General features: G+C 39.2%; 1 protein-coding gene across 15 annotated transcripts in view; it reads left to right on the top strand.

Moving 5' to 3' along the window:
- HEPACAM2 (HEPACAM family member 2) overlaps positions 1-18906 on the top strand; it is an 86108-nt gene that overhangs the window by 3048 nt on the left and 64154 nt on the right. For 13 of the 15 annotated variants that reach the window (XR_014066071.1, XR_014066072.1, XR_014066073.1 and 10 more), the window contains exons 2-3: positions 9812-10165; positions 13894-14178. Coding sequence is in view for 8 of the 15 variants with exons in the window: in XM_081531448.1 (XP_081387574.1) it covers positions 9961-10165; positions 13894-14178 (490 nt within the window). In the remaining 7 variants the exon portion in view is untranslated. Of the gene's footprint in view, positions 1-3229; positions 3309-9771; positions 10166-13893; positions 14179-18906 lie in introns of those variants that run through there. The other 2 variants (XM_081531445.1, XM_081531446.1) reach the window with 2 other exon arrangements.

Raw genomic sequence — 18906 nt, 5'->3', positions numbered from 1 at the left:
AGGACACTTGCTGAAGGTAAAGCAGTGACCTGGAGAGGGTCCCTGGAAGGAAGAGTTGCTGCTAATTATTTAGTAGCCATATGAATTGATCAGGGTTTCTGGGAGGCAGTACTACAGACCTAACTCTCTAGGAGTTAGCACAGGCATGGGTGATTGTGATGGCCTTCTCTAGCCACCTCTTCCCTGTAAACTCTGATCTTTCCTGAGATCTATCGAATTAGAACAGAAGACAGGGCTTTCTTTCCTCAGTTCTTCTTGCGTGCATGCGTGCTCAGTCATGTCCCGCTCTTACAGTCCCACGGGCTGTAGCCTGCCAAGCTCCTCCATCCATGAGATTCTCCAGGCAAGAATACTAGAGTGGGATGCAATTCCCTTCTTCAGGCGATTTTCCCCAACCCGGGGATCAAACCTCTGTCTCTTGCTTCTTTTGCATTGGCAGGCAGATTCTTTACCATCGAGCCATCTGGTAAGCCACTGTTCTCTGTTGACCTTGGTATTGGCGTGTCACCACCTCTACTTCCCAATTCTTCCTGCCATTCCAAAGCATTCCTATGCTACTAGTAAATAATGAGTGTGCATGTTTGAAATCCATAGGCTCCTGAACAGAGCTCCTCTGTGGGTTATAGGTGAGATGTGAGTTGTAGATGATGGGAAGTTTCTTATAACGATAAAACACTATAAGCCATCTGTAATAGCACTTAAAAACTGAAAACAATTGAAGTTATATTTTAACATTTGTGGCTTCCTGTGTAAACATCCTGAATTCTGAAGTTACTCTAGCAGGTTAAGATTTTTATTCCTACTACCTGTCACTAGAGGGCGCATTGTCATGATTTTTGTCTCAGCACTTTCCCAAGATGAGCCAGACAGTCATTTTTTAATATGTGCTTGCATGCTAAGTCACTTCAGTCGTGTCCTACTCTGTGTGACCCTCTGGACTGTAACCCACAAGGCTCCTCTGTCCTTGGGATTCTTCAGACAAGAATACTGGACTGATTTGCCATGCCCTCCTCCAGGGGATCTTCCCAGACCAGGGACAGAACCCATGTCTCTTAAGTCTCCTGCATTGGCAGGCAGGTTCTTTACCACTCGCGCCACCTGGGAAGCCCTTTAGTATGTGTCTTGACATGAAAAGATCATCTAATTCATTTTGACATTTTATTTATTTATGTAACATCTATTATTACTGTATCCTAAAATGAAGGACATTTTAATATAACAAAAGAAACAAAAAAATTGCAGAATAAAAATCATTCCTTTAAATTGAGTAAATTTAACATTAGGAAAAACTCACTGCATCATCTTTATTTCTCTCACTTTGCTTAGGACCCAAAAAAGTTCATCATGAACCAGCACTGGGTTTAAAAACACTAGAAAGAGCTTATTTAATAAAACGCAATTTGAGATGGATATTGATTTAAAAGATGTGAGGGAGAGTCTATCTGCTATCTGTAGAATTTCAGTATTACTTTCCAAATTGTGTTTTGTAAAATCCAATATTAATATTTGTAGGCGTTTCTGAAGCATCAAGTGAGAATTAGAAGACATGGACTAAAGAACTTTTGGGTTTATTTCTGGGGAAACAACTTAAAAAAAATACTAGTTAATCACTATGCTAGATCCATAAAGGAATAAGACCAGTCTTTGTGTTCAAGGACCCAGAGGGAAAATAAACATGCAACAAAATCAGTTGAGGTTAATGAGATAAGTGCTGCAACAGTGCTGCTATCTCTAGATGGCATATGCAAGATTTAGAAATAGCACAGAGAAAGTTGTGGTATAGCAATTACCTGGGGGGAAGTTCTTACCTTTTTTTTTTTTTCTGAAGCTTGGAGAGATCATTAAGTGACCTCTGAAGAGGCCTCAGGCTTTCCAACAGTCACTTTGCTAGTAAGGGCAGGTCCAGCCAGACTGGGCTTCCCTGGTGGCTCAGACTGTGAAAAATCCGACTGCAATGCAGGGAGACTCTAGAGTTTGATCCCTGGGTCAAGAAGATCCCCTGTAAGAGGAATGGCAACCCACTCCAGTATTCTTGCCTGGAGAATCCCATGGACAGAGGAGCCTGGGGGGCTACAGACCATGGGGTTGCTAAGAGTCAGACATGACTGCGCGACTAAGCATGAACACACACACAAGTCTGTTAGCCTTAATCCAAAAAATGTTTCCAAACTTAAATTCCAAAATAACTATCACTCTTTTTTTTTACCTTTAACTACAATTGAGGAATATTCTTTCTTCGCCTATTTTATTATCAAACTTCTTCAGTGAGCCTTTACTTTTCAAAAATGATTTATGCAAGGAATTTTGCATGATTTGATGCAGATTTTTGTTTTATATAGTAGAGGCTTGGACTGGAAACTTCTTGCAGTAGATGACATGGAATGAAATAGGGGTTAACTTATAGCTTGGTAAATTGAGCGAAAGTGCACTGCCTGGCAGTGAAAGGCCAGGCAGAAAATCTGTAGCCCAGACACCACTGTAGAGGCAAGATGGTCTCTGAGCCGTTGGTTCACTTACTCTGTGCTTCAGCTGTGAAAATGTGGCCTCAGATATTATCTGTTATAATTATGCGCAGTCCATGATTCAGTGTTACTCGGAAACACACCTGTGGTTTGCTTTTAAAAATAACATGAATCCATAGACTCAATAAACCCATGGTGGATATTTCTAACAGGAAATACTACACAGAAAAATACATATTTAAAGATATTAAGATGCTCTGTTTTCTTTGATATAACTTTTACATGTTACTTCATGGTGATTTATAACTATTTTAGCAGATATATGAAATACTGTGATTTTCATAGAAAAAAATTTAATTTCAAAATAACAGCATCATTTTCCATGATAGGATACTAGCTTCTGTTTTTTCAGAAAATTTCACAATATGCTCTTGATTATGAAAGATATTGTTTTTTATTAGAGTCACCCAAAAGGATGTTTTCCTTCATGTGATGATTAATAACTAAGAATTATTCATGAAACATGCTGACGATTACTGATAATCGCTAAGAAGTGGCTCTGAAAGTCACAAGCCCGTCTTCTTGCAGAGCATATAACAGGTGTTCCCACTCCCTATGTCCTTTGTATACACATTCATTCTGTATTCAAATCACAGAAGCAAGAGGCAAGCTAGGGTCTGTTACCTCACTGCTAATTTCCCTGGCAAATAAACCAGCAGCTGCTGGTCCATGAACCAAGTTACCACCAGGAACAGGGCACTGTGTGCATGGAACAGGATGCATTCATGGAACCTTTCAGCAGCACGGTTGGGGTCCTTCAGTGCAAAATATACCTCCTTCTCTTAGGTAAGGCACTGCATAAAGTGCATTTTAACTACTTTTTTTTAAATTGTGAGCATAAGGTAAATATTTGCTCTTGGCTGTAGATTCACTCAGATAATTGAAGGACAGCACAGAACCTTTTAACAATGACACAGTTTGTTCCAGCAAAGAAACAGGATCATTTAGGAGAAAGGAAGTTCAATCAATAGATGGTTATTGTTTTCTGAAGACAACAATTATTGTCAATAGCACTCATTAAGAAAATTAAGACATTCTAAAAACTTAATGTGTTTCTTCTTTTTATAGAGTTTATATATAGGTTCAGCACTCTTTAACTGCATTCTACCTTGGCAAATATTCTTATAGGTCATGAATTTGTTACCACTTACCATAAAACTTAGAACAATTTATGAACATAGTTTGTGGCTGTTTTAATTAACGATATTGTGGCAAACTGTTAGCTCTACCTGTTTTTTACCTAATTTATGAAATATGGGGGAAAAGTTAGATTTCAAACTGATTTAAAAAATACACACAATAGGGAGAAACGTGTTTAAAAGTATTATTTCTCCAAAACACCTTAAGTCTTTCTCTTTGCCCAATATTTAATTCAATTAATTTTTTTCCCCTTTACTTTGTTTCTCCCTCATTCTCCTCTTTATCCGTAGGATTTAAAGGAGTCCACTGTTTCTATGTCATAATTTCCCCGGACATTCTTTTTCCATTCTTCCTATATAAGCTTTAAAATCATGTTAAAAGAACAAGTCAGTTTCTTATTTTGTTTATATCCAACAGGAATTCAAAAAACCTTTTATTCCTTAAATTTTAAGAACAAATTAGCTAAATAACCACTTAAGTTTTTAACCTTCTTTGGTATTTAGAGCTTGCACTTACTGGTATTTTATGGATTAGTTTTCATAGTACATGTGATTATTTACATTTATATCTAATGTTGTTCATATTCTACATATTTGAAATGTACAGTTTGTTAATTTTTTAAATGTTTGAGTTTCCCACAATTGTGATTGTTTTTCCATTATGTTGTCAAATTCAAGCCTATACAGATGTTTAGAAATTTTTAGGAAAATTAAGCAATTACCATAACTGACTTTTTATCTTTGTGCATTTTTCTGGGCTTCAAAAGTACCCTTTGTGGCAGTGCCATGCTTAATTTTTTAGAACAGGACTGCTATCATTTCCTAAGTAATTTTTTGCAACTGGCTTTAGGAAGCACTGAGAGCCAATTCATTTGAAGGATTCTACCAAACTAAAATTAAACATAATTTTGAGAAATAGATAGCATGTCCATAAGTAGCTAAAGCAGTTATTATCCCTTAAGACTTTCACAAATTTACTCTTCTCCATTGGTAGTGAGTTGTAAAGACCATGAGTAATTTGGAAATTTTTTTGTATTTTGAAATACTGAGTATCAGTTCATTCTTTCTTTTTTAAAAATTGTAGCTATTTCAAGTCCCAAATGTAGTTTGTAAAGTCTATTCAAAGTACATCATCATAATTTCTATTTTCTCTAAAGATACAAGGGTTTATTTACAGTCAACAATAGCTGTGTTGTGCTTGCTAATATCAGACTTGGCAATGGGGAAGTAAATGCCAACTATTTTGAGCTACAGTAGAGGTCACTTTGTGGAGTTTGATGTTTATATTCAATACAGTGAAACTGGTCTAGGGAGTCTTTTGTTGCTGGACTATAGATAATTTCACAATATGAGGTCATGTTCTTTAACATTGGACATTCCTTTATCATGCCTTTGCTTTATAGTTTAAGGGAATCTCTGAAGGGGAGAGTTTTGCTATAATTTTGTATGTCAGATTATTAATGATATTATCAATGTTCTTCAAAGCAGTATAGTGCCTCAAATATACAAAATCAAGAGTTTTCTTTTCTTGTACTCAAAAGTATTAACCTAATAATAAAATTGAATTTTAATTTAAGTACAAGTATTTGGAATATCAAATTAAAATTTCATCAATTTTCATATCATTTATTTTCAAAAAGTTTATTTGTTCTTGCAGAGGTTGACTTTCTAAAATCCATCGTTCAGTCATTTACGTTTCTTCATACAATGAGAAAAGAACACTTGAAAAATTCTGAAGATAAAGCTAATTTTTTTAAGTTAGTAAACTACTGTTTGGACAGCATAAGCTCATCACATCTATAGGGGGAAGTTCAGCAATGGCTAAAAAGTATATGCTCCTAAAGTGGAGCAGAAGCATACAATTATCTGTTTGTTCTGCAAAGTTCATTACAAGTAAGGATTACATCATATCAATAGGCTCATGTATTTCCTGCAAATTAAAAAGATTTTAGCGGATGATATAAAAAAATTTATAAAGAAAATTTCATCCCTCACTGATACTCATAACTTTCTACCTATAATTTATCTGATGAAAATGGTGTAGGCAATCTAAGCAAACAGCAATTGTAACAGTTAATGTTCTCTCTCACTGTCATACATATACATGAAAAAGCACACATGATTTCATATCATGAAAAACGTTAAATGACATGATTTCACATCATTTGATATGATAAGCATTGAATATATTCAGAGATATTATTGATGGTAGTATATTATTTAAGGTATTATTACATGATGTATGTTATTTCCAAAATAGACCAAAGAACCAGTTCACTCCCCTTAATGATTACTGTATGTGCCATATAACATTTTCTACTAGTTCCATATTTTCCTAGGCTGCAATGTTTGTGTCATATTCAGTATTTTAATAAATAAAATTTATTTCTATAACTTTAGTCATAGACTTTCCAGTCCACTTAAGATTCAGCTTCCTGAGTCAAGATCCACCTACGTTTCCATTCCAGTCATGCTCGCACTTGATGGTAATAAAGTGTTTCCCAGTCATTTTCAGAACATTACAATCTCAGTTAATCTTTTTTCAACTCAAACCACACAAAAAAGTAGATTAAAAAGGGTTCTTCCTCTTTTCGAAAAAAAAAAAAAAAGTCAAAAGTAAACAAGGACTTCTGCAATGACTTCCCCAAATGCCAAGAACAGATTGGCCGGAATTGCACAGCCCAGTCTACCAGAGGTTTCTAAGTTGAGGTGTGAAATGTATTAAATAGACCAATAAATCAGTGACCAAATTGCTCACTGTCAGAGGCAACTACTGAGCTTTTAATCAGCAGCCATGCCACTTTTTCCAATGTGTTCACGAGGCAATGATGTGGATTCCCACCATCCCCCTTGATTCCTTGGCAAAAAAACACAGAACTGCCACTTTATTAAAAGATATCCTTGGTGACCAAGTGCTATGAACCCACCTGCCAATGCAAGAGTTCCAGGTTCAATCCCTGGGGCAGGAACATCCCCTGGAGGAGGAAATGGCAAATCACTCTAGTATTCTTGCCTGGGAAATTCCATGGACAGAGGAGTGTGGTAGGAACAGTGCATGGAGTCACTAAGAGTCTGACATGACTTAGTGACGAAACAAAGGGATTGACAACTTATTAAGTAGGCTTAAATCTGAGATTCAATACTTCAAAATTCTTTGGGCCCTCTCTTACTTAAATATGGGCCCTTCCCCTTCAAATGTAGGGTAGCTGCTACCATGAGAAAGGTACCTTAGGATGTTGAGAAAATAAACATAAAGAGCAGAGAGAGGCCTTGGACTTCGCCTAATATAACCCTCTTTTCACACAAAAGAAAACTGAGTCACAGAGAATTAAAATGACTTAACTAAGGTAAGTCATCTAACTAATCACCATTTTATCCCAAGTATGTATTCAACATCTCAAATTTTAGTGGACTTTTAACTTTATTAAAGTAGCAAATTCAAAAATCTCTCTGAAAGCTTAGAGAATAGGTTCCTAAAAGCTCTTATTTCCAGGCAGCTTACAAGTGATTAAGACTGTGTGGACAGGGGAGTCCAAGAACAAGAATGAACTGTGAAACCGACAGGAATATTTTTGTATTCACTGAAGTAAAAAAAAGAAAGAAAGAAAAGAAACAGCAACACAATAAATACAGTGAAAATTACATTTTGCATATGTTAAGTTAGTTGCTGCTGCTGCTGCTAAGTCGCTTCAGACGTGTCCGACTCTGTGCGACCCCATAGACGGCAGCCCACCAGGCTCCCCCATCCCTGGGATTCTCCAGGCAAGAATACTGGAGTGGGTTGCCATTGCCTTCTCCAGTGCATGAAAGTGAAAAGTGAAAGTGAAGTCACTCAGTCGTGTCCAACTCTTAGCGACCCCATGGACTGCAGCCTACCAGGCTCCTCTGTCCTTGGGATCTTCCAGGCAAGAGTACTGGAGTGGGTTGCCATTGCCTTCTCCGCTTAAGTTAGTAATAATGGGTAAACTAGTTTTTATTTATTACTTGCCAGGAACTTGTCAGGCACTTCCTATCGTCAATTACAATGAAAGTCATGAAAATACACGCTGTTTCATGCAGATATCACAGGTACTAAGAAGAATAATTTCCTGTGCAGGATCCCCACCCAGATGCCCAATGTCTTTCTGTATCTATGGCTTCAAGAGCTTCACTCCCTTCTCGCTATCGCTGCTTGACATATCTCAGACATCACTAGTGTTAGGTCCTAGATTTACTCTCTCAACTTCATTTATCGCTTTTATGATTTCCTTTCCTGCAATCCACTATGTCTCCTCTTTATAGCTCTCAGCAACCAGTTCCTTCTTTTTCTAATGATTCAAGTTAAGAACAAGTACAAATTTAACATTCTTGCACTTGTCAGAAAAGAAAATAGAAGTAAATGCTCATACCTTTGTAACTCCTTTGTAATGGATCAAATCGTTAAAATGAAATGTGCAGATACAACCCATTGTCAGAAAAAAAAACTACAAGTCAATCACAAATATATACAGAGGCCAAGGAGACTTTAAGACACATATTTACTTTTCCCAGACAGTCACCTAATTTTCAGTCCATATAGTCAGTTTCAACTGTGGATCTTCTCCCTGTAACCTCCTCCATTCTTCCTCTTTGTTCTTTTTCCTCTTCAGTTCTTTGCTCTGACTTCCCTGCTGGCCCCAGGGTCTCACTCTTCACTAACAGCTACCCAAAAACTAAACCCATGGAAATCTTTGCTCTGACCTTCACCCTGGGAAGGAAAGACGGAAATTTCCTGTTGGTGGATTTTTATTCCTCACAGGAGCAGACCAGCATCTTTCAGTTTCTCCAAAGAAAATCATTGTACAAACAGATCTTTCTACCATTCCCTTCCTAATGTTGATGGCTTTTCATAATATGAATCAGATAAATCTTAAAGATCCCTTTACTAGTAGAGATAAAAAGGGAGAAGCAATGAAAGAAGGTAAAAACGTTGTATAAGACGGAACTGAAATTGTAAAATGTCTCTGCATGCATGATAAGTTGCATCAGTCGTGACTCTGCAGCCCTATGGACTGTAGCCCGCTAGGCCCTTCTGTCCATAGGACAAAATGTCTTCCAAAAACATCTCCCCACAATTAATTTATTAGCTGCTCATTAATAAATGGCAACTCTATTCTTCCAGTTGATCAAGTCATCAACCTTAGAATCATTCTCGACTCATCTTTGTTTACCCCACTCCCAACATGTCATCAAATACTGTTAGCACCACCAGTCTTTTCTCACGGTATCTTTTACTACTACCCTTATCTAGAGCACAACCATCTCTTGCCTACTTTATTGCAGGCACCTTCTAAGTGGGCTCCCTTCTCCTGCTCTTTCCCCTATTTCAGTCTGTTCTCACAGCAGCTAGAGTACACCTTGAAAAAAATAAGAAGAAAACACCTACCTCTCCTGCTCACAAAACTGTCTCACAGCAAAATTGCCTAAGTGTTTGCCGTGACCCTAAGGCACTTCCTGTTCTGGCCCAGCGTCTTGCTGGTCTCCTGTCTCACCAGGCTCCACCAGCTCCACGCCGCTCCATTTGTTCCTGTCTCTTACTGTTGCTCAAACACACAAACCAGATCCCTGCTTCTAAGCAGTAATAATCAATCACAGGGGGTAATGGTTTGCTACCATTGTCCTTAGGATATTTGCATTTGGCAAGGCTTTGGATAAAGGGAAAAACTTCCAATTAGGGACTACCAAGTCACATCAGAAGACTGTGAAGGAAGATTCTCAAGAGGAAGTAGCCCCTCAATCACATAGCTTGATTAGGATATGATATGACTCAGATATTAATACAGTCGCAATTTCAATTTTTTTAAAGGTTTCATTGGACTTCAGAACTAATCATCTATGCCAGTTCTCCTTTTCCCATTATTCTTTAACAGTCAGAGATAATAACTTCTGCTTTTCCTTTTCATCATGCGTTTAAAGAGGTCATGCGATCCACACAGTCTTTGGGTGGAGTTTTTAAAATGCTTGTTTCAGAGACAAATATTTACCTCTACAGGTAACCAGTACTATAATAGTCAGTACCTAGAAGCCTCTCTTCTTTGTAAGGGACTATCACCCGATCAGGTTCTCTCTGCTTTGTGCCTTTAGGTGATGAAATGTGGCTCAGGGTCTTTACAGCTTTCCTTTCCTTCACAGCAGGTGCTTGCTCGGGGCTGAAGGTGGCAGTGCCATCACACACTGTCCACGGCATCAGGGGCCAGGCTCTCTATCTCCCCGTGCACTATGGGTTCCACACTCCAGCATCAGACATCCAGGTCATATGGCTTTTTGAGAGACCCCATACGATGCCCAAGTACTTGCTGGGCTCCGTGAACAAGTCTGTGGTTCCCGACTTGGAATACCAGCACAAATTCACCATGATGCCACCCAACGCCTCCCTGCTCATCAACCCACTGCAGTTCACCGATGAAGGCAACTACATTGTGAAGGTCAACATCCAGGGAAACGGAACTCTGTCAGCTAGTCAGAAGATTCAAGTCACGGTTGATGGTAAGTCCACTGTGAGTGACATGGGCAACTGAGAAGCACGGCAGTGAGCAATGGCTTAGGAGACGAGGCTACCTGGGCTTTAGGTCTGGTCTGCAACTTTGGGCACATTAACCCTCAAAGCCTCAGTGTCTCATAGCATGAATGGCATTATCCACCTCATGAGGCTTTCTGAGGATTAAATAAGAACATATATAGAAAGGATATGCACAGTGCCCAGCTAAAGGTAATCGAGCAGTAAGTAGGAGTTATTGTTTGTTTGCCTGGAAACTATCAAGTGTAAAGTTGTTGATGTGATGAGATGGAGAAAATTTTATTTTTCATTAGCAGAATGCACCCTGGGAAGAGCCCTGTTTTTTGTCACATAAAGATTTCTGTGTGTTTTTGTTTTTGTTTTAATTTCGGTACACTGGGAGAGGATGAAACTTGCTTAATGACCATACTTGAGGAACAGTAGAAGGTGCTGGGAATGTCCTTGGAGTGAGAGTGGGCTTCAGCTAACTTTCAGACGTTTATTTTCCTTGGTGAGATATGTAAGCAGTGTACCTTAAAGACACTATACTATGTTCAAAGCACAACTTTTGATATTTCCCCCTAAACCTGTCTGTTTAACAATATCCCTCTGTTTTAGCAAATGCAAACTTCATTGCATCAGTTGCACTTTGCCATCACCCTTGACTTTCTCTTTCTCTCACATCCTCATGCAGTCCACAAATTAACCCTCTCAGCTTTACCTTCAGAATATGGACAGAGGTGAGTCAGTCAATTCTCGCTGCCCCCACTGCTGCCCTACTCAACCCCCATCACCTCTGGCCTGGACTCTCCAAACAGCCTGTGCCCACTCTCCCTGCTTCCATCCCTGCCTCCTGCAGCTCAGAATCCTCCTGTGGCTTCCTATCTCACTCACGATCAAAGCCGAAGTGCCAACAGTGTCCCTCAAGGCCCATGAGATCCCCCCACATTCCCAGTCCCCCTCTGAACCCTTCCCACTTCTCTTTCCCTCACCACTCTGGCCTCCTTGCTGTTCCTAGAACAAGCCAAACACTCTCATACCTCAAAGTCTTTGCTCTTGGCTGTTCACTCTACATAGATTGCTCTTCTCTCACGTATTGGCCTGGTTCTCTCCCCTATTTCTTTACAGTCTTAGCCAGAGTGTCACTTTACCTGTGAAGGCTTTTGTGACCACCTTATGTAAAGTATAACCTCATTCCCCAAACTGAGAGAGAGAGTGAGAAAGAGGGTTACTATTTACCTTGAGTTCTGCTTTATTCTTTTCATTACACTAGACATATTACATATTTGTATTTCTTTTATTGTTTCTCTTCCTGGTCTAGAATACAAGATCCATGGGAGTAGGCTTTATATTGTTTGCTCCTTTGTCCTCACTACCTAAACCCTGATGCTGGCCATTTGTAGGCACTCAGTAAATATGTGCCCAGTAAATGAGTGAAAACTGGAGACATTGCAGGGGAACAAAGACAGAAGATGTGGCAGCAGATGCCTAGAGAGGAACTCTGGGGAGAGAAAAGGAGGACATTTTTTACGGTTTCATGAAATTCTCCTGGGTAGTATCCTATCTCTTACCCCCAAACTTTTACTAGAACATCCATTCCTTGTTAATGTATAGTACAATTGGATTTGTTGAGGAAAACGGAGCCGGAAGTTCTTTATAGAAAAAAAATTATAGGTATAGTTGATTTACAATATTATATTAGTTTTAGGTATATAATGTAATAATTCAGAATTTTTATAGATTATACTCCACTTATAGTTATTGTAAAATATTGACTATATTCCCTGTGCTGTATGATATATCCTTGTAGTTTACTTGTTTTATACATATTGGCTTGTACCTCTTATTTGTTTTTGTAGTCACTAAGTCGTGTCCTACTCTTTTGCAACCTCATGAACTGTAGCCTGCCAGACTCCTCAGTCCATGGAATTCTCCAGGCAAGAATACTGGAGTTGGTTGCCATTTCCTTGGGAAGGGGATCTTTCCAACCCAGGGATCGAACCCGGGTCTCCTGCACTGCAGGCAGATAGATTGTTTACCACTGAGCCACCTCAGTGGTTGATTTACAATGTTATATTAGTTTCATGGTATATAATATAATAATTCAAAATTGTTATAGATTATACTGTTTATAGTTACTATAAAATAGTGGCTATATTCCCTGTGCTGTGCAATATATCCTTGTAGCTTACTTATTTTATAGTGCTAGTTTATACCTCTTATTAACCTACTCCTATCTTGTCCCTTCCCCCTGCAACCAAAAGGTCTTAATAGGGGTTTAGGACCTGTGCTGGAGAAGGAAATGGCAACCCACTCCAGTATTCTTGCCTGGAGAATCCCATGGACAGAGGAGCCTGGCGGGCTACAGTCCATGGAATCACAAAGATTTGGGCACAACTGAAGTGACTCAGCACACATGCACAGGACCTGTGTAAAAAAATCTTCTTGGGAAACTTCCACCTCTGAGTGACACTGTTAAATCCAAGTGCGTGATCCCAGTACCAATGTCTTTACTAATGATTGGTTCTCCCCGTACAAGACTTCAGATGTTACCTAGTTGACTTTTCCCATATCACATATAATATTTCCATGCACAGGCATTTTGAAACAAAAGCTTTTTTCTACATAATAAATTTACCAAGCAATCTTTCTTTTCAAATCATAATACTGTTAGCAAAAGCTACTCCAAACCCTTTGCTCTTGCCAGGGAATGTAAAGGGTTAAATTGAGTGGACATCTTGATTGCCTCCATCTTGAGAAAGGCTGTAGCCTTCAGGGCTACCCAGCTTTCCTTCAGTTTGCTTTTCAAACTCCTTTCTCCTTATCTTTCATTTTCTCTTGTCTTCTCTGGGTGGAAGGATTGAATCTGTATGTGCTCTAATGCACATTTGCCAGTGTAAAATGCAAGTGAACATGAATCAAAACAAATTTAGCTGAGAAGATGCATCAACCTCAATTAACAGTCTGATAGGAATTCAAAGCTAAACACTGGAACCAGTTGTCTGTTACTTATTTATCATCTTACTCTCTCTGTGTGACCTGTAATTTTGCATAGAAGGAAAGTTAATAATAGGCTTTGGTTTGTTAAAGAGACTAACATGGTACAGTGACTGAAATAATGCTGCAATGCAAATGCACAGCAATTAAAACATATAATTAGCTTACTTACATAGGAGGAAAAGTAAATGGTGAAAATATGATTCTTTAAAACTTTTGCTTGATATCCCCAAAGTATAGTATGTCTAAGCTTTGTATTTTGCAGATAGTGGATAGGAATTTGGGTTCACTACATCTATCCCAACCAATTGCTCTTGGGATAGCAGGACAAATCAAGAGAGGGGAATAACCATGTTAACTTTGCCTGTGAGAGTAAACCTTTACGTGTCAGGTGGAGTACAATGAACAGGAAATAAGAAAGCTGATGTTCTTCACCACTAACTGCATTATCTATAAACTAAAGGTTTTCGTTACAAAATTCTTGAAGATTAAGTTCTAGAATTGGTTATCTCTGCTATAAATGATATTTTTATATTCTCATTTTCTATTTGTAATGACTTTTTTTTATCCTCTTCTTTAATTACTTCCTGAGCTGTCTACATTTAAAAAGTACAAAATTTTGGAATCATTTTCCTAGGATTTAAAACATGTAGAAGACCTCCTAGACTTTAATTATAACCCTGGGGTGACAAAGATCATTTCTCTCGCTTTGATGTTGCAGATCCTGTCACAAAACCAGTGGTGCAGATTCAGCCTTCCTCTGGGGCTGTGGAGTATGTGGGAAACATGACTCTGACATGCCTCGTGGAAGGGGGCAGCCGGCGGGTTTACCAGTGGCTGAAGAATGGGAAGCCTGTCCACATCAGCTCCACCAACTCCTTCTCTCTTCAGAACAACAGCCTTCATATTGCTCCAGTGACCAAAGAAGACATTGGGAATTACAGTTGCCTGGTGAAGAACCCTGTCAGTAAGATGGAAAGCGATATCATTATGCCTACCATATACTGTAAGTTTTTTTAAATGTATATATATTTATATACCCCTGGAGAAGGAAATGGCAACCCACTCCAGTATTCTTGCCTGGAAAATACTATGGACAGAGGAGCCTGATGGGCCCCAGTCTATGGGGTCACAAAAGTCAGACTTGTCTGATTGCCTGAGTTTTCTTCTGGAAAGTTTTCACCAGAGTAGTCACAGAGAACATCAATACCAGATGTCATTTGGTTTTCACCATTATTGTAATGCAGTGCTAGCTGCAATTATACTTCCTAGGCACGGTCTTGTCATGAAGTATAGTTACTTGCACAACCCAGTTTCCTAAAGATCCAGTTGAGATCCTGGTCTTTTGAGTATATTCTCTGACTCAGTGCATTCTGTGACTTTAACCCAGAACCATGCAGAAGGCACTGATTTATTCACTCACAAGGAGGGAGAGTTTTTCATCATAAAATGGGACAAGGATGTGCTCTGGAGCTGACCACTGGGAGAAAGAATGTTCCCAGATTATATGTGGGTAATATGGCCCAGGGTGTGGCTAGTCTCTCTGCCCATTTTCTCAGCCCCATTTTAGAGGCAGGGTGCAGAGAGGATCACAGAGAAAACATAATTATTCTGCAGCAAGTTATTCAGCTTCTCAGCGAATCTGTAATTATTTCAGGTTTCACTTTTCTTTGGTTCTTTTTTCTGTTGCTGTAGTTGCTATTGTTATCGTTGTAATTTTAATCTCATGTGCAAAGTTAAGTTCACCAAACTTTTCAGTTCATGTCATATGATCATCATCAACCCATGCAAGATCTCTCTTGATTGTATTACTTTTCCCCATCACCTCTACTCTGTAGCACCACCTCTAATATGTTTAGCATTGTATCCTACTTTCAGCCTCACACAAGGTTTCTCAGCCTCCACCCTAATGACATTTTGACTGGACAACTCTTTGTTGTGGGTACTTGTCCTTTGCATTATAGAATGTTTAACAGCTCCCTAGCCCCTACCTGCTACATACCAGTAGCACCTTTCCCTCCAATTGTGACAACTAAAAGTGTCTCTAGACATTGCCATATGTCCCCTGAGTCCAGGAGAGAGGGAGTGGTATGTGCAAAATCTCCCCAAGTTGAACCAATGGCTTATCACATTGGGAAGCCGTCTGATCAGTTACTATCATAGCTTACTTAGTGCATGCCCACAATAGCAGTATAACAAAATAAACAAGGCATGGCAAAGGAAAACTTCTCACCCTGTGGCATGAGTGTGGAGGGTTCAGCTGGTTGCACCACAAGGGTAGAATTAAGCCTTGTAAATATATCTACTCCCTCATCGAATGTATCTTCATAATGCTCAGAAAGGCCCTAAAGACTATTGTTTAAGTGCTTAGGAGGTAGACAGACCTAAGTAGGCAATGGGCTCTGTCACTACATATGTGACCTTAAGAAGTCCCTTGACCTTTCTGGGCCTCATCTATAAAATGGAGATGGTTAAAACTACTTCCCTACAATAAATGAAATTCTGTCTGAAAAGTAGCCAGTGACTGACACCAAGCAGGCATTCAGTAAGTGGAGGCTGTTTGTGTTATCAATACATCTGTCTTCTGTTTTCTTCAATAGAAAATTGATAGTCTTTCTTGAGAATGTGTGTTATTAATTCTTTGAGGAAAAGCACCAGCATATGTAGGTTTTTTTTAAGCTAGAGCAAGCTTAACAATAAAACTGAGCTCCAGAAATGTGGTCGGAAAAGCAGCTTCTGGGAAGTGTAATAGTGGTATGATGCAGGTATACAATAAGATCTGCTTCATTAAGCAAGATTAGGATAAGAAAAATGGAACCATTGATTCTTTTCAAAAATCTTTTAATGTGTTTATTGGCTGTATCTGGATTTCAAAAGTTAACAAATGACAGGTTAGGATAATCAAAGGGACTAAGTACAAAGATGTGAATGGGATGTAGGAGAAACCCAGACTGTTACCAATAAACCTGTTTCTGCACCTAGATCCAGAAGGACAGGAGCAAGGAGAGGTTACTGGAAACCTTGAAAAGTAAAATTCCATAAAGCAGGGGCCTCTGGTGGAAAGAAACAGCCAGAATGAGGAAAGGAACAAGGAGAACAAATATCGCAGCCTTCTTCTCCTCCCTCATTCTAATCTTCTGCCAGGAATTCCCAGTGGCCAAATCCACCCAGAAATCAGAGGGAATGGGAACACTGCACAGGCTAGGATCGTGGTATACTGATTCTTAAAACTGGAAGCTATCCAGTATTTTAGCAGAAGTGAGATAATGTGACAATGAAATCCATGAGAACATCATAGATACTGTAGGAATGCCTACAAAGAAACATAGGGTAGGCACAGAACTCTGGAACGGAAGGGCTGGGTTCAAATCCTGCTTCTACTGCCTTAGCTCTCTTGTGCCTCAGTTTCCTCATCTATATAATGTTGATAATGATAGTACCTACTTCGTAGGTACTGTTATTATTTGGATTAAATCTGTTACTGTATGTAACTTGCTTAGAACAGTGACTCAGTGTGAGTCGCTCAGTCATGTCTGACTCTTTGCTACCCTTTGGATTGTAGCCTGCCAGGTGGCTCTGTCCATGGAATTCTCCAGGCAAGAATATTGGAGTGGGTTGCCATTTCCTTCTCTAGGGGATCTCCCTGACCCAGGGATCGAACCTGGGTCTCCTGCACTACAGGCAGATTCTTTACCATCTGAGTCACTAAGAAAGCCCCACAGTGACAGGCCCATAGTAAACAGTATATAACTGTTGGCTACTATTATTACTACAATATTACGTGTCTTTGGGAATTCAGAGAAGGAACACATTACTTCTAGCTGGAGAGAAGGCTTGTTGTAGGAAGTAACATTTGAAATGGACCTTGAACGATGGATTTGAAGGAGGCAAGGAGAAATGTCTGGAAAAACATTTCAGGCACTAGGGATAGTAGGCTCAGATGCTTGGCAGAGGTCAGAGTATTTGGCAAGTGGTCCATTTTGTCTGGAGTATAGGATACAGCAAGGAATAGATACAGCTTCCCCACCCCCCTCTGTCGGAAAATCGAATGTTCCTTTGAAACCTTGTACGAATCAAAATGGTGCAAAGTAAACAAGCATTACCTTATGACCTGCAAAAAGTGAGTCAAAATAAAACACAGGGGCCCACAAAGTTCAAAGCTATGGAGGCTTGATGCTGAAGTACTGAGTGTAGTTCCCTGGGAAGGAGTTTGGTGGCGCCACTTTTGCTGCTGGGGAGCCCACTGCCTCTAAAACAGTTTCTGAAAAACAAACTCTTACTGCTATTTTTCATTTCTCATCTTTTTTTTGAGAAAGCAAAAGTCCTCTCCATACTTCTCTTGGTCAGCTAAAACAGTATTAATGCAGGTCTTTCATAAAAGCTAAGTGGCATAAGCAGAGCTTTGAAAAGCACAGTCAGATTGCAGGGAGCTTTGAACACCAGGCATCACTTGGTAAACAATGAGTAAAATTATTTTTTAAGCAAAGCTCCAATTTTTTTAGAAGACTACAGAATATTTTATAAATAAATGCACAAACATATTCTAGGGTACGTCAAGAAATGTTTATCTAGAGAGCATGTTTTCAAGATAGATCACAAATGTCATACAATTATAGAAAGAATATATATAGGAAAGGAAAAAAGGGAGGTGGGATGTATTTTATTAACCTATTGTACAGAGAAAAAGATATTCCCATCTGAATGCAGAGTTCCAAAGAATAGCAAGGAGAAATAAGAAAACCTTCCTCAGCGATCAATGCAAAGAAATAGAGGAAAACAACAGAATGGGAAAGACTAGAGATCTCTTCAAGAAAATTAGAGATACCAAGGGAACATTTCATGCAAAGATGGGCTCGATAAAGGATAGAAATGGTAGGGACCTAACAGAAGCAGAAGATATTAAGAAGAGGTGGCAAGAATACACAGAAGAACTGTACAAAAAAGATCTTCACGACCCAGATAATCACGATGGTATGATCACTCACCTAGAGCCAGACATCCTGGAATGTGAAGTCAAGTGGGCCTTAGAAAGCATCACTACGAATAAAGCTAGTGGAGGTGATGGAATTCCAGTTGAGCTATTTCAAATCCTCAAAGATGATGCTGTGAAAGTGCTGCACTCGATATGCCAGCAAATCTGGAAAACTCAGCAGTGGCCACAGGACTGGAAAAGGTCAGTTTTTGTTCCAATCCCAAAGAAAGGCAATGCCAAAGAATGCTCAAACTACCGCACAATTGCACTCATCTCACACACTAGTAAAGTAATGCTCAAAATTCTCCAAGCCAGGCTTCAGCAATATGTGAACCATGAACTTCCAGATGTTCAAGCTGGTTTTAGAAAAGGCAGAGAAACCAGAGGTCAAATTGCCAATATCCGATGGATCATCGAAAAAGCAAGAGAGTTCCAGAAAAACATCTATTTCTGCTTTATTGACTATGCCAAAGCCTTTGACTGTGTGGATCACAATAAACTGTGGAAAATACTGAAAGAGATGGGAATACCAGACCATCTGACCTGTCTCTTGAGAAACCTGTATGCAGATCAGGAAGCAACAGTTAGAACTGGACATGGAACAACAGACTGGTTCCAAATAGGAAAAGGAGTACGTCAAGGCTGTATATTGTCACCCTGCTTATTTAACTTATATGCAGAGTACATCATGAGAAACACTGGGCTGGAAGAAACACAAGCTGGAATCAAGATTTCCGGGAGAAATATCAATAATCTCATATA

This window comes from Giraffa tippelskirchi, chromosome 10, assembly GCF_054371585.1.
Source record: "Giraffa tippelskirchi isolate mGirTip1 chromosome 10, T2T-mGirTip1v1.2.pri, whole genome shotgun sequence".
NCBI classification, from domain to species: Eukaryota; Metazoa; Chordata; class Mammalia; order Artiodactyla; family Giraffidae; genus Giraffa; species Giraffa tippelskirchi.
This window is presented reverse-complemented; position numbering and strand designations above follow the sequence as displayed.